Source organism: Girardinichthys multiradiatus, chromosome 11, assembly GCF_021462225.1.
Source record: "Girardinichthys multiradiatus isolate DD_20200921_A chromosome 11, DD_fGirMul_XY1, whole genome shotgun sequence".
In the NCBI taxonomy this organism is placed as follows: Eukaryota; Metazoa; Chordata; class Actinopteri; order Cyprinodontiformes; family Goodeidae; genus Girardinichthys; species Girardinichthys multiradiatus.
Genome location: NC_061804.1, coordinates 45,048,774 through 45,063,882, shown reverse-complemented (window position 1 = coordinate 45,063,882; position 15,109 = coordinate 45,048,774). Strand labels below are relative to the sequence as shown.

The window sequence follows — 15,109 nt, the reverse complement described above, 5'->3', positions numbered from 1 at the left end:
GATGGTTTGCCAGAATCGCTTCGAGGCCAACCAGTAGTCCTTCTCCATGGCCTCACCAAACTCCTCCCAGACAAGAGTTTTTGCCTCTGCCACAGCCCAGGCCGTGGCACGCTTGGCATCACGGTACCCGTCAGCCGCCTCAAGATCCCGCAAGCCAACCACATCTGATAGGATCCTTTTTCAGCTTGATAGCATCCCTTACTGCTCGCATCCACCACCGGGTTCAGGGATTGCCGCCGTGACAGGCACTGCCCACCTTATGGCCACAGCTACGGGCGGCAGCATCGATAATAGATGCGGAGAACATGGTCCACTCGGACTCTATGTCTCCAACCTCCCCCGGAATCTGGTCAAAGCTCTCCCGGAGGTGGGAGTTGAATACATCCCCAGCTGAGGGCTCCGCCAGATGTTCCCAGGAGACCCACGCTATATGCTTGGGCCTGCCAAGTCTGTCCAGCTTTTTCCTCTTCCAGCAGATCCAACTCACCACCAGGTGGTGATCAGTGGTCAACTCAGCCCCTCTCTTCACCCAAGTGTCCAAGATATACGGCAGAAGGTCTGAAGACACTGTAGCAAAGTCGATCATCGACATCCTGCCTAGGGTGTCCTGGTACCAAGTGTACCGATGAACACCCTTGTCCTTGAACATGGTGTTCATTATGGACAATCAAAAGAGAGCAATAGTTGTGCTCTCTTTTATTAAAATTAGCATTTTATTTTTAAGTGGTTGAAAAAGAGTTTTTCTGAGACCTCAAACTCTCCAGCCGAATTAATGAAGTTTGTGTGGTAGCCCGAATATATCTAAAACAGACTTAAAATTTGAATCCCAAAATCATGACATAAGGAACTAACCAAATTGTGAGATACGGATTAAATGTGAAATATGTGGTTTGTTGAGCCTACTTGCTTATTTGTTGAAGGACAATGGTATCCCACTCTATCCTCCACAGCTTCTATTATGAAAGAAATGTTATCTATTTGAGAAGCATCAATCAGAGAGGATCCAAGAACAGTCCATTGGCTGAGGTCATCACACACCTGGGGGAACATCACAGAAAATAATCATTTAGGGCTGTTCCACAATTTTGCCTTGAGCAAAATGCTTTGACAAGAGCTAAGTGTATAGAGAAGTATAACTAGAAAAAATGTTAGTTACATCTGAAGACAACACTAGTGCCTTCCAAAAATATTCACAACACTTAAATCTTCCCAGATTTTGTCATGCTACAACTACGATGTTTTTTTTTATCAGGATTTTGTTACAGATCTGTGAAGTGCAAGGAGCGTTTCCACAAATAAAAATCTCAAATGTGGATAGCTTTGTAAAGGCACTTCAGCTCATGACAGCCATGCCTTAATAGCAACTTAATATCAACTAAATATCAAATTAAGTATCGTAATGTGCCTGGTGTAGATGGCAGCTACAACAACTTCAGTCAATAAAATGTTGTCTAGGCGAAGCAGCCTCTCCAGACGGCTAACTGGATTGTTTACAGTTGTATAGATTTATGGTCATTGTTTATAAATTTTTATCAAAATTAGAATTAAAAATTATAATTCGGAATGAATACGTTCTAATCAAAAAGTCATTTCCTACTAATAGATATCAGAGGTACACTCTGGGGTTGTGATTTTTAGGCTCACAGCACTTAATAATTACAAACAGTTAATTGTCATTAATAAATGATAATTATTAACAAAACCATGCAAAATGTCACTGTGCTATCAACCGTTTTACCGAATGGTGGGGAACACTAACCTTAGCTGACAGATGATCACTCTTACACAAAATAAACACAGATGCTGTCTCTTTATCTATCTGAAAATTTATTAAAACAAATAGTTGCATCTTATACTCTATTCAGACAGAAACAAACTTTTCACCTAACTAAAGCATGAATTCAATTTCAATTCAGTTTTATTTTAATAGTGCCAATTCACGACACATGTCGTCTCAAGGCACTTCACAAAGGGTTTGGAATGGTGCGGGGTTGTTGGGGATGTTAGAATAAACTACTGAGTGTAAGAGTTTGGCCATTTTAGAATAGGCTATGTGTAGGGGTACTAAGTAAAAATAATAAACTGATAAAGTTTGTCCATCTAGAGCCCACTGGTAGCCACTGTTCAGTGTGCATCAGACTGATGCACTATTCTAAAGGAAAGGGGTAGATTAATATTAAAAAAAGGATGCACACTGAGTATAGATGGAGATCAAGCCAGCAGTTTATGGACTGAGTGGGAATGGATCAAAGCTTTGGATTGACTTTGAGTATAGAACAAAATGAATGAACAACATTGCAGCTTTCTCTTTTTCAGTGATGCATCACAATAGCAGCCGTCATCATCATCATCAACTTTATAAATAAAGTGCTTTAACACCAGCCACAGCTGAAACAAAGTGCTAAACATCAAAAGCAAAACAATTCAATTAGGGATATAATAGGAAAACCAAGCACAACTTAATTGGCTACAAAACACTCAAACAAATAAAAACAATACCAGTACAAAATTAAGTAAAATCAAATCTTAGTGGGGTTTAAAGCCAGTGAGTAAAGTACGTTTTCAAACGGGTTTTAAAAAATGGGCATTGAAGGGGCCTGTCGAATGTGCAGCTGACAGAATGGTAGAACCAGGCTACATAGACACTATACAGCGCAGAGCAGTTGGCTCTGAGACCACTTTTACAGCTGTTGGCGAACTGATCTGATGCAAAGGGTCATAAACCTCAAAGTGGGAACCAGTGTGAGAACAAAGGGCAATAAACCACTGAGACACTGGGATAGTTTGGGGGTTGCACAAGGCTCAGATCCCAGCCTAAGCCTGCTTCAAAGTCCACTTCAACTCCAACTGATTCAGAACTCGGTTGATCAAAAACACAGTGAACACAATGACATTAAAACCTTGCTGTGCGCAGCTGCGCTTCACAGTCCAACAGTATTAGAACAGCATTCAAAACAGCTCAATAAAACATTCAATACACATACAAGTTAACACATTGTATTCACTGTGGTGATCCTAGATCACCTTAATTGCCTACAACTTACCCTGCCCAGAGAAAAATATAAAATAAATGAATGAAAAAAAACTAATTTACTTGATGTCGGCTTCTCTGTGGGAATGGGTGTAGGCGAGTGGGCTTCTTTCTAGGAAAGTATGAAGTTGTGAGTGTTGTGCAGCTGCAAACCACACTGAATGGTCAGCTTCTCCTCCTTTGTCCAAAAACGAGGAAATATATGATGAACCGTTGGCAGTTGACTGAAGAAAAAAAAAACTAAGAGGAAAATTTGTCTATTTGAAAAAGAAATCTCTGGGATTTCTTTTAATTTCACCTTGGGTAGTGTCAAAATGATGTGAGATCCTTCCATGTATCCATGCAGAAATTAATTAAACCCTCATAATTAGATCGATGAAATATACATATACAGCAGTTATTGTTCACATTTTAAAGCTATGAAGCCTTGGGGGGGCATTTGGTGTATGTTTTAATTCTTCTTTCTTTTGCAGAAGTGAATCACTATGATTGAGTTTAACAACAGCCTAATTTTTAGAGTATCAAATAAATAATGATCATATTACATGGATAAGATGTCATGAAACAGTAAACAGTAAAATGAGTATATCTTCGCACTCTGGAACTGAGGACTGAAGAGGCCTGTATGGAGTCACACATTAACTCTTGACTGTCTTATCTTTTTCAGAAGTAGAAAGTTACAAGTATAAAGAAAAATGTATGATAATTTCCTATTTTTCTACAATTATTAAATGTAATGAAGAGGGGTAATGTTAATCAATTGTGATGTATGAACAAAAAGTTGTTTTTTTAGCTGTAACTGGTGTGAGAGCAAGAAGCAGAGAAATACTGTTAGAAAGCTTGAGGCTGAGCAGATAAGGAGGGCACCATGGTCTGGGAGCCAGAGGCGGCAGAGTCATAACATTAGGATGGGAGGGGCAGAGGAGAGCCAGCTTCACGGGAACTGGGCATGGATGGAAGGTCAATGAGCAACCTCAAGTCATAAAAAGGATGGGAGCGAGAAACGAGAAGCCAGGTGCACGCTGTTTTTCGTCAGTCTGAAGTTTGAAAAACAGGCAAAAGTCGTGACACCCGGATGGGAGCGCGAGTCGTGAAGGTCGAAAAGCAGTCAAAAATCATAACACAAGGAGCCAGCGGGCTGTTTACGACTCTGTCTATGGAGGCTGGAAGACAGCACCAAAAAGTCACGGTGACCATGTAACTCAATGATGGGAAAGCTTGCCCGGCAACAGGGGATGAGGAGTGAGGCTATCTGCAATATAAAAACTGTGCCAAAGAAAGAAACGGAGTTGTTTCCTCACAGAAGACCAGCGAACAAGATCGGATGGAGAAATAAGCTACAGACGAGTCAGCCCCGCTGACAAATTCTGCATTATAAAGAGGATCAACCCGTGTGCCCTGAGAAGAGCTGCAACTCAAAATTGAGAATCTGAATTTCATCTGTTGCATTTTTACTAAGACAACTGAAGTGAACTCGGTCAGTGAACAACTGATTGCTCTCAGTTTCAGGCTACTGGAAGTCCTGAACCAACCTCAATTACACCTCAAAGGTTTCCTTCAACTAGTCAGCCTCTGGAAGCTACCGACTTTTGAAACATATGCCAACAAAGTTTCTGTTTTTTAAATTTTCCAACTTGACCATCGAAACCCCGAGCATAAGCGCCTGTCCGCTTAGAGGAAGAAAACTGAAGATTTGCCTTTCACCCAAGAAGACAATCACTGGTTGCCTACTGAAGAAATCATTCAATTTGGATCCATGGTGAGCATCCGTCTCCAAAGCCTCTTCAGCCTTACCAGTTTCAGCATTAGGGAAAGATAGGTTGATTGATTTATTTCTATTATTCAAATTATTAATTTTTGCTGATTTTTTTAGCTGTTACTGACCCCTGCAAAAGCATTAATAATTAAAGGAAGCGTATAAAATTCTAGATTTATTGTGGACAGTCAATTATTTGAGTCACCTTATTTTTGGGTTTTCCGTTGGTGGCAAAAAGTCTTGTTGCCTGGTTCCAAATGATTTTAGGAGGTTTTAATAGGTTGCCTTAAGCCAAACTTTCAGGTTTAGGGAAGTCCGGACCCGTTGGACGGAGAGCTGAATTGATTCCCTATTTCTAAGGGTTAGAAATAGGGAAGTAGGAGGGAGGGGTTAGCTCATCTGACAACAAAAGTAGGTAAGCTAGCTATTTATCACCTCTGACATCAGAGCTGCAATGCATTCTGGGAGTTGTAGTAACAGTTTGTTTACCTCACAAAATGGATGATGGCCCAAAACAATATACTGATTTAAACCATATGTAACTGACCCTGTGGAGGCTCCTCCAGCCATTTCTCAGTTTTACTGTTTATTTATCCATGTCTTCTTTCACACCAGCACATTTGATCATGATTTCAATTTGTAATATTACTTTAAAACTGTTTGTTTGTTAATATGGGTGCACACATTTGGTAAACAGCTGTTATGTATGTTTAGAGCATTTACTCTATTTTTGCTGAGCTTTAAAGAACTGTCTAGAGGAGAGGACTTTTCATGATGCAACACTATGGAGGAATCTATCTGCCTGTTGGAACAGGGGACCTGACTTTGTAGAAGCTACCAAATACCTCTAAATTGTAATGATTGAAAACATGTTGTGTTTATGTTATTTTATGTAGTTTAAGCATTTCTGGTGTATTTATAATTTGTTGGCCTGAATTAGTTCAATAGATATATCTATCGTTTGTCTTAGTGTTCCCTCACCCCTTCTTGTTTCTCGTAGGCTAGTCTTTGTGTATATATATTGCAGTGTGTGTTCATTGTTAGAGTTTTTTTGTTGGTTTGTTGCCTTTAGTTATGTTTGTCTTCTTAGCTTACACTTCATTTTGGGTCCGTTTTCTAGATTCTTGAGCTATTTCATTTTCCAGGGACTATTTTTGGGAAAAATTAAAACAGAATATTTTTAGATACCTTTGTCCTTGTGTCTTACTGCGTGGTCCCTAACGTGTAAATGTGAAACCATTTCCAAGTGTGCAGAGAGAGGGGTTTGAGCAAACATAGAATATATTTCTATTTAGAACTCAGGTTTGTGCACCTGCAGGAAAGTGTGTAAGGGAGATTTGGATTAGTACTTACGTTTGGTGTAGTGTGTGAACGAGTGATAACACAGAGAAAGCAGAAAACTGTGAAAACAAACCGCTTGTATCGCAAAGCATGCTTGAACGGGCTGCGAATCACTATTTACTTAAATGCCACTAACACAAATATCCATAACCAACCAAAACACTCATTTTAGCACAATCTTTAAACCTGTAGGTAACATCTACCAAATAATCTGGCCATTTAGAGGACATATTGCATTGTTCTGTACCAAGTTTAGAAAAGTTTTTATGAAATACTAAATATTTCTGGACCAATGTTGTGAATCATACTATGGAACACACTTTCGTTTCAAGAAGAACTGCCTCGTGTGTTGTGTTACATGACAACCTTGGATCCTGTAGCGTGCGCTGTAGCCCCTGTTATTGGAGAGCAGAACATATCACTCCGACGTATTTCCTTCCCTCCTCGGAAGAACATGAATAAGATAGAAAGCGAACTTTCTCCAGCTAAACTCACATATCTAACCTGAGGCTCCGTGACAAAGACGGCCTTGTCTCCGAGCTGGAGGAAAACATTGTCCTCAGGACGAAGTAGGTTGTGGTAAAGTGGAGCGGCTGTGTGGAGTCCTGGGGGTGGTGCTGTGGGGGGCGCAGAGACCGAGCTGGCGCCGGAACAGAAGCCGAGACAGAGGCTGTTCTTCCTGCTCCCCAGCCTGGACAGACTGTTGCGGATCAGCACCGAGTAACACTTGTGAAAACGCACCCACATGTAGACGTAACACAAAGTTATTAACATTTTATCCACCATACGTTGCTAATCTATTATTTTTGGCTGTCATATTAATTCCCTTTAATGATTCCAATCTAAACCTACTGTCTCATAGCCTACAGAAACATAGTCCTGCTGTTATAACCTTGAAAAACAGAAGACAGAGAGTGAGTGCCCGTTTTCTTCTTCATATTGTATTTATTGACTTGACGTAACCAACTTTTAACTAGATTTACCGCCACCCACTGGACTGGAAGTGTGGAACGACAGTGCTGGTCTGAAAAACAAGATGTTGGAAATACTCCACACGCCAGTACCAGTTTTTTTCAGGTGGCTTTCTGCAACGGATGGACAATAGAACCTTAACCTAATTAATAGTCAAATAGCTCCCTAGTTTCATCCTGGAAAGCAATGCAAAAATAATTTATTTATGTTTTGATGTAATTATGTTGATGGTCCTCAGTGCCTGAAGTTGTTTACTTGTATTTCGACAATCAGACTTAATGACTTAGCGATATTTATTGGCAAAATTAAACTAATTGTGCGGCATAGAGATATGGCCTTCCTCCATCTTGTCTGGGAGTTTTAGTCAAGGCTAAAAAACATAAAAAGAGCAGGGTGTGCTGGGTTTTAACTGTAGATTACTAGCAAAGTATCTAAACTAGGTCAGTTATCATGCTTCTCATTATGTATGTAATTATGAAGAGCTCTGGTTGGAAATTATGATTCATGCTGAACAACAAGCATTTGTTTTGAATAACTGAACATCATATATAGTTATATTCAGTAAGTGTTGTCACTCCACAGTTTGTACAACTTAGATGTTTAAAGAAACATTAGATTAAAAAGTCGCTTGTTTCCCTCCACCATTACCACACAAGTATCACTATCATCACAATTTCTTGCTAAAAATAAAGTGAAATTTAATTATGCTGCATCAAATAAAGCTTTGAGTGTGGGTTTATAGATTTAAACATTGTTGGATGCTTTACAGTTTTGCTTTTGTAGACTTCAGAATTGTGATTCTAAGGTCAGTTAGACCAGGCAGTTTTAGTTGATCTAAATCTAGACGTAATATGTAGGTCTAAATCAGGGGGTACAAATTAAACTAGCATTGGCTCATGTCTAAAAGTAGACTACTTGTAGCTTCATTATTGAAATCTGGGACTTAGTGGGATATTTGTTTGTCATCACATAGGACTCCAAGGAAATTGATGACTTACTTGTCCTAAAGTTTTCTTTTATTTAACCTTAATTACACAGATGTTTAGCCTCCTTTAAAACTATATTACCTGAGATTTTGGTACAGACATATGTCTGACCACTGCTTAACGTAATGTTTTGCTATTTTATTTTATAAATATGGCAAATTTCTTCCTGATCCAAAGGGGGGCCATTGCTCACATTAAGGGATTTTTCCTATAATCATAATTTTGAGAAGGACTGGGTGGCACATACTGCATTGCCGAGTAACATTTTCTGTTGGATATCAGTTGGAGTAATAATAATGAAAGCCTTCAACACATTCAACATCCAGTTTTACAATCTGCTACCAAAAAGGGAATCTAAATAATAAGAAGTTACTTCCTCAGCAGATCACAAACGTTCTCAACTGCATAAGAAATATGGTTACAAAATATTCTTTGTTTGTGTTCTACTGTAAGCACAGGACAAAATACACTATGTTCTATACCTTCCTAAATCCACCTTGGTATATAGAAAAAAAACATTTGTTTCTAATATTCTAACTGAGAAGCAGCCAGCTGGTAAATGGATAGATTGGATGGATTGTTTTCAGGTTTAAGAATTGGGACTAGCAAGTTTCTCCACGTACATGAAATAATTCTTGTTTGCTAAAATAAACTGTTTAATAATGATATCAACTTGTGTGCGAACATGATATAACAATTTTTATCCTTACTCTTTAGTTTACTTTACCAAGGGGTGGACTTTTAACTTTTAACTGTACTTGGGCAAATAGCTCTGTCAGTTTATGGTTTTTGACTGCTGTTTTATTTTGTTTTGGGTAATATTAGAATATTGATGTTCTTCTTGATTAAACTTTTTTTTTTTCTGATCATGCCCTTTTTTGATCATGCCCTTCAACATCTTACAGTTTGGTCCCTCTTCTAATGCTCCTTCAATAATGTTTTCCAGTACTCGTGTGTTGTTGTCCTGATAATTGTCCTTGCTGTTTTTTGTGCTATTTTACCTAGCATAATAGTGTGTAATGAATCTTTAGCTTGAAATCCACTTCAGTTAAAGCAGTATACATCTGATGCTCTACTGCCACCTAGTCGGGTGACTTGGTATTTTGTACCTGATCTTGATATAACAAGCAAGATTCATGTTGCCATGTCCTTGAACGGTACAGTCTAGGAAAGTATAGTTAAAAATTTAATCTTTAGACTTGTTTGATCCACTATATGCTACAAAATATAGTTAATAAATGGAGAGTTTGAACACGGCTATGGTTTTCTAGAGGTAGAGAGCTAAGAAAAATCAAAGGACCTGATCAGATGTCATTGCAGAAATATTGCTAACCACATTTAGAACTTATTTTAATGGATTACAAAGTGGGTCTCTTCATTATAGCTCATGCAGGGATTTAGATAAAACAAAATTTTAGATTAGAATGCACAAAATATTTCACAGGCACACACAGCAATCTCTGTCAGCCAGTTTGTAGAAATTCTGTCTTTATTTTATTTGTGGAATGTTATTTTTATGATGGATTGTAAAAGGACAGAAAAAAATGTACCACCTTATATATATATCTGAGATTAAAGCTAGAACTGTATGGAGAACATAAAGGTATTCATACTAGTTAGAATGTAATTAGAGATATCCTACTGAACCATTATGTCTAAGTAAATCGTAAACCCATTTCAGATATCTAGAATGTAAGAATGGTGAAGCCAATGTTATGTTAAAACGGCCTCCATATCCAGACACCAAGGAATGTAAAATAGAAAGATGGACATATATTGGCTCAGGGAACAAAAGGAAAATACATCTGTGTTTAAGAAATAAAATGACAAAACAAATTTATCAAAACATTATATTTTAAGGAATTGTTTTGTTGGAAATGCATTTATTAGGGGAAATAGAAACAAAAGGTGCAGGGAAAAATAAAATATCAAGAAATTCACATCTTTCACAAGAGAAACAAAGAAAAAACAGAGAAGGTAAAATACATAACGACAATACCAGCACAGAGATGAATTGTGTACAGTTGGAAATTAAAATAGAAATATCATTTAATGTCAGATTTATTGAGCAATTATTGAATAAGTCTTCTTTTTTATCTTGCTGCAATTAATGGCACAGTCATTAATTAGTTAAAATATTTATTTGGCAAGTAATTTATCATGCTAATTATGTATTTCTATATTCTTAATTATGGCAGGATCGGTTCTGTATAGTCATGGGTTTGTTGGACAATCCTAACTAGTCGTGATGGGGTAGGATGTTGGGATTTAGCATTTCAAAACTCAGAACAATTAAGATATCCTAAATTGTAAATCTAAAAAATATTTAATATTTCTACATGTTAGAAATATTGGATAATTAGAAGACTGCGTCTTCAAGTAATGAGGCTATCTAAACTGAGGGGGCAGCAATATTGCAGCGCTGCGCCCTAGTCTGTCTGGACCAGGAAGAAGAAGAAAAACCTATCAGCATGACGATTCTGTCACGGAGCTTAGCTTGGACTTCAGCTGCGTTCAAACACGGATCCGGAAGGAAACTGTTATTGGCTTCGTCCAGCTACAGACAGTGCTGTTCATATTGCAGTAAAGGTTCGCTGCATCCCGTCGGACCTGTCCCAAAGGGGTTTTTTCCTCCAGGATCAGCTCTCAGCTGTCTTTCATCACTTGGTTGCGTTTCAAACATACAGTTGGACAGAAGAATCAGCATGTCCACCAGCGCAATGTCCCACAGGATGGTGTGGGTGGACCTGGAGGCAAGTTAAAGTCACAGCTAAACTCAGTCTGTTGCTCTGCTCCTACTTCATGCCATATTTGTGGTAAAGCTTTAGAAACTTTAAGTTTGGTTTCGTTAAAAAATAAATAAAATAGGATATAAATAAAATGGGATCGTAGACTTAAAGGCTAAAATATACAGGAGGTGGATCTCTGTAAATTAAAATTAATCTAAAATATGTAAATATGTTCCAATGAGAGTGATATATTTTAACGTTTATTTGTCTTTAGTTTGATATTTATAGCTTACAGCTAATGTAAAGTTTCTCAGAAAGTCTAAATATTCGACAAAACTAATTAAAGAATATTTTAATACAAAAATAGAAAGTAGACTGCTACACTCATTTCTTGTGACAGTAGTCATTCTACAGAAAAAGTCTAACTCTGTTTATCAAGTCATATCAGAAGTCAAGAAATAATTTTCTTCATTCAACTTCTATTTAGAGCTATGATTAACTAAACAAAATAACAATGACATCATTATACAAAAACAGAATAAGCCAAGGCCAATATATATATATATATATATATATATATATATATATATATATGCAGCACAGACCAAAGGTTTGGACACACCTTCTCATTCAAAGAGTTGTCTTTATTTTCAGGACTATGAATATTATAGCTTCACACTGAAGGCATCAAAACTATAAATTAAAACATGTGGAATTATATACTGAACAAAAAAGTGTGAAACAACTGAAAATATGTCTTATATTCTTGGTTCTTCAAAGTAGCCACCTTTTGCTTTGATTACTGCTCTGCACACTCTTGGCATTCTGTTGATGAGCTTCAAGAGGTAGTCACCTGAAATGGTTTTCCAACACTCGTGAAGGAGTTTCCAGAGATGCTTAACACTTGTTGGCCCTTTTGCCTTCATTCTGCGGTCCAGCTCACCCCAAACCATCTCGATTGGGTTCAGGTCTGGTGACTGTGGAGGCCAGGTCATTTGGTGCAGCACCTCATCACTCTCCTTGGTCAAATAGCCCTTACACAGCCTGGAGGTGTGTTTGGGGTCATTGTCCTGTTGAAAAATAAATGATGATCCAACTAAACACAAACCGGATGGAATAGCATGCCACTGCAAGATGCTGTGGTAGCCATGCTGGTTCAGTATGCCTTCAATTTTGAATAAATCCCCAACTGTGTCACCAGCAAAGCACCCCCACACCATCACACCTCTTTCTCCATGCTTCACGGTGGGAACCAGGCATGTAGAGTCCATCCGTTCACCTCTTCTGCGCCGCACAAAGACACAGTGGTTGGAACCAAAGATCTCAAACTTGGACTCATCAGACCAAATCACAGATTTCCACTGGTCTAATGTCCATTCCTTGTGTTCTTTAGCCCAAACAAGTCTCTTCTGCTTGTTGCCTGTCCTCAGCAGTGGTTTCCTAGCAGCTATTTTACCACGAAGGAATGATTCACACAGTCTCCTCTTTACAGTTGTTCTAGAGATGTGTCTGCTGCTAGAACTCTGTGTGGCATTGACCTGTTCTCTAATCTGAGCTGCTGTTAACCTGCGATTTCTGAGGCTGCTGACTCAGATGAACTTATCGTCCGCAGCAGAGGTGACTCTTGGTCTTCCTTTCCTGGGTCGGTCCTCATGTGAGCCAGTTTCTTTGCAGCGCTTGATGGTTTTTGCGACTGCACTTGGGGACACTTTCAAAGTTTTCCCAATTGTTCGGACTGACTGACCTTCATTTCTTAAAGTAATGATGGCCACTCGTTTTTCTTTACTTAGCTGCTTTTTTCTTGCCATAATACAAATTCTAACAGTCTATTCAGTAGGACTATCAGCTGTGTACTGTATCCACCTCCTGCACAACACAACTGATGGTCCCAACCCCATTTATAGGGCTTGAAATCCCCCAGATTTGCTTCTAATAAAGTCTTTAGTAGTAAGGTAGGAGACTAAACTGTTACACATAGTAGCTTTTCTTAATATTATTCTTTGTTCTTTTTTGTTCTTTAAAGATGACAGGTTTAGACATTGAGAAGGACCGAATCATTGAAATGGCCTGCATCATCACCGACTCTGATCTGAACATTATAGCAGAGGTAATATAAACCAAGTGCTGTGTGTAATGACTTATATTGACCTTGTAAAATAAATTAATTTGTTGTTGGTTGGCAGGGACCAACCATGATCATCAACCAACCAGATGAGCTGCTGAACGGAATGTCGAACTGGTGTAAAGAGCATCATGGAAAGGTAAACATTCTGTCGGGATTAAGTTTTTTTTTTTTTTTTTGTTAATGAACAGTTTCATCGTTTTCTACATCCATACATCGATTTATGTGAAGAACGTTGTGCTTGCTGCTTTGTTGTATTGTTTTGCCTTGTTTGTACCAGTCAGGACTGATCCAGGCTGTTCAAAACAGTAAAATCACCCTAGAACAAGCGGAATATGAGTTTCTGTCCTTTGTCAGACAGCACACCCTACCTGGACAATGTCCTCTTGCTGGTAAGTTCCATCCACTATACTACTATACACATTCATAGATTCATATAAACATTACAACAGATTGTCTACAAAACATATAAAACACAGCCCACTCACTAAACACAAAGTCACGTTTGCAACCAAATTAAACTGGAGTCACTGTCACAGAACACATGATCACTGGCTGTCTTTAAGAACAAGGTACTGCTGTCAGACCCAACCATTTATCTGTATATTGTTATTCATATTTTTTTACTGTTCTAACCTTCATGATGGCTCCAGGCAGCAACTCAAGCCTCTGTCATATTACCCTTTCGTTCAGTGATTTACATGTGTTTATTGGAACCATCAGTATTATTCCCCTTAAGCGCCTCAGGATGTAGTAACAAACCTATAACAACAATTGCCTGTGAGGGGAAATACAGGATTAACTGAGGGATTGACATAGTAAAGTAAAAACAGCCGCAGGAGCTGTTCCATCCAAGGCTGTCCTCATAGGAGAGAGGTTTAATCCACCATTGTCCGTTAAATCTGAGAAATATGTTGATCAACAGAATCTGCTGCAAACATGATGAGGCTGCTATCGAAAAATATTGCTGGTATTTCATGTTCTAAATGGATTTGGACAGAGTGCATGAGAACCGCACTGAGTATGATACTGAACTATGTTTCGTTTCATACTTGTATGTATTATTATTGTGAGTAACCTAATTAACTGGCCAGTGACCAAATTATTAATAGGCACATCTAATGAAAACCCACAATTCAGTTACTCTGGAAATTAGAATTTTACTAATAATACTAATTAAAAAAAGCTGTGGTCGTAAGGTCTGCGCTGCCTGTCGCGGCGGCAATCCCAGAACCCGGTGGTGGACACCGGCAGTAAGGGATGCTGTTAAGCTGAAGAAGGAGTCCTATCGGCTGTGGTTGGCTTGTGGGACTCCTGAGGCGGCTGAGGGGTACCGTGAGGCCAAGCGGCTGTGGCAGAGGCAAAAACTCGGGCCTGGGAGGAGTTCGGTGAGGCCATGGAGAAGGACTACCGGTTGGCCTCGAAGCGATTCTGGCAAACCGTCCGTCGCATCAGGAGGGGGAAGCAGTGCTTTGCCAACACTGTTTATAGTGGGGGCGGGAGACTGCTGACCTCGACTGAGGACATTATCGGGCGGTGGAAGGAGTACTTTGAGGATCTCCTCAATCCTGCCATCACGCATTCCGTGGTGGAAACAGAGGCTGGGGACCCGGGGTTGGACTCTTTCATCACCCAGGCTGAAGTCACCGAGGTGGTTAAAAAGCTCCGCGGTGGCAAGGCTTCGGGGGTGGTTGAGATCCGCCCTGAGTACCTCAAGTCTCTGGATGTTGTAGGGCTGTCATGGTTGACACGTCTCTTCAACATTGCGTGGCGGTCGGGGACAGTGCCTCTGGACTGGCAGACTGGGGTGGTGGTCCCCCTTCATAAGAAGGGGGACAGGAGGGTGTGTTCCAACTACAGGGGGATCACACTCCTCAGCCTCCCTGGTAAGGCCTACGCCAGGGTATTGGAGAGGAGAGTCCGACCGATAGTCGAACCCCGGCTTCAGGAGGAGCAGTGTGGTTTTCGTCCCGGCCGTGGAACACTGGACCAGCTCTATACCCTCCACAGGGTGCTCGAGGGTTCATGGGAGTTTGCCCAACCGGTTCACATGTGTTTTGTGGACCTGGAGAAGGCATTCGACTGCTCCAGGAGTATGGAATCGGGGGCCCTTTACTAGGGGCCATCCGGTCCCTGTACGAGCGGAGCAGGAGTTTGGTCCGCATTGCCGGC

The 15,109-nt window shown here is 39.7% G+C and overlaps 2 protein-coding genes across 4 annotated transcripts in view; one reads left to right on the top strand and one right to left on the bottom strand.

Annotated features, from left to right (window-relative positions):
* hlcs (holocarboxylase synthetase (biotin-(proprionyl-CoA-carboxylase (ATP-hydrolysing)) ligase)) overlaps positions 1-7,072 on the bottom strand; it is a 45,452-nt gene extending 38,380 nt beyond the window's left edge. Inside the window, exons 1-2 of one of the 3 annotated variants that reach the window (XM_047378818.1) lie at positions 6,624-7,072; positions 904-1,038 (exon numbers count right to left, since the gene is read on the bottom strand). In XM_047378818.1, the coding sequence (XP_047234774.1) occupies positions 904-1,038; positions 6,624-6,914 (426 nt within the window). In that variant the 5' untranslated portion in view covers positions 6,915-7,072. The remainder of the gene's footprint in view (positions 1-903; positions 1,039-6,623) is intronic. The other 2 variants (XM_047378820.1, XM_047378821.1) reach the window with 2 other exon arrangements.
* A 3,446-nt stretch (positions 7,073-10,518) lies between these two features.
* Positions 10,519-15,109, top strand: part of LOC124876779 (oligoribonuclease, mitochondrial-like) — a 49,269-nt gene continuing 44,678 nt past the window's right edge. Inside the window, exons 1-4 of the mRNA XM_047379778.1 lie at positions 10,519-10,839; positions 12,839-12,922; positions 12,999-13,076; positions 13,218-13,329. Coding sequence (XP_047235734.1) covers positions 10,558-10,839; positions 12,839-12,922; positions 12,999-13,076; positions 13,218-13,329 — 556 coding nt within the window. The 5' untranslated portion in view covers positions 10,519-10,557. The remainder of the gene's footprint in view (positions 10,840-12,838; positions 12,923-12,998; positions 13,077-13,217; positions 13,330-15,109) is intronic.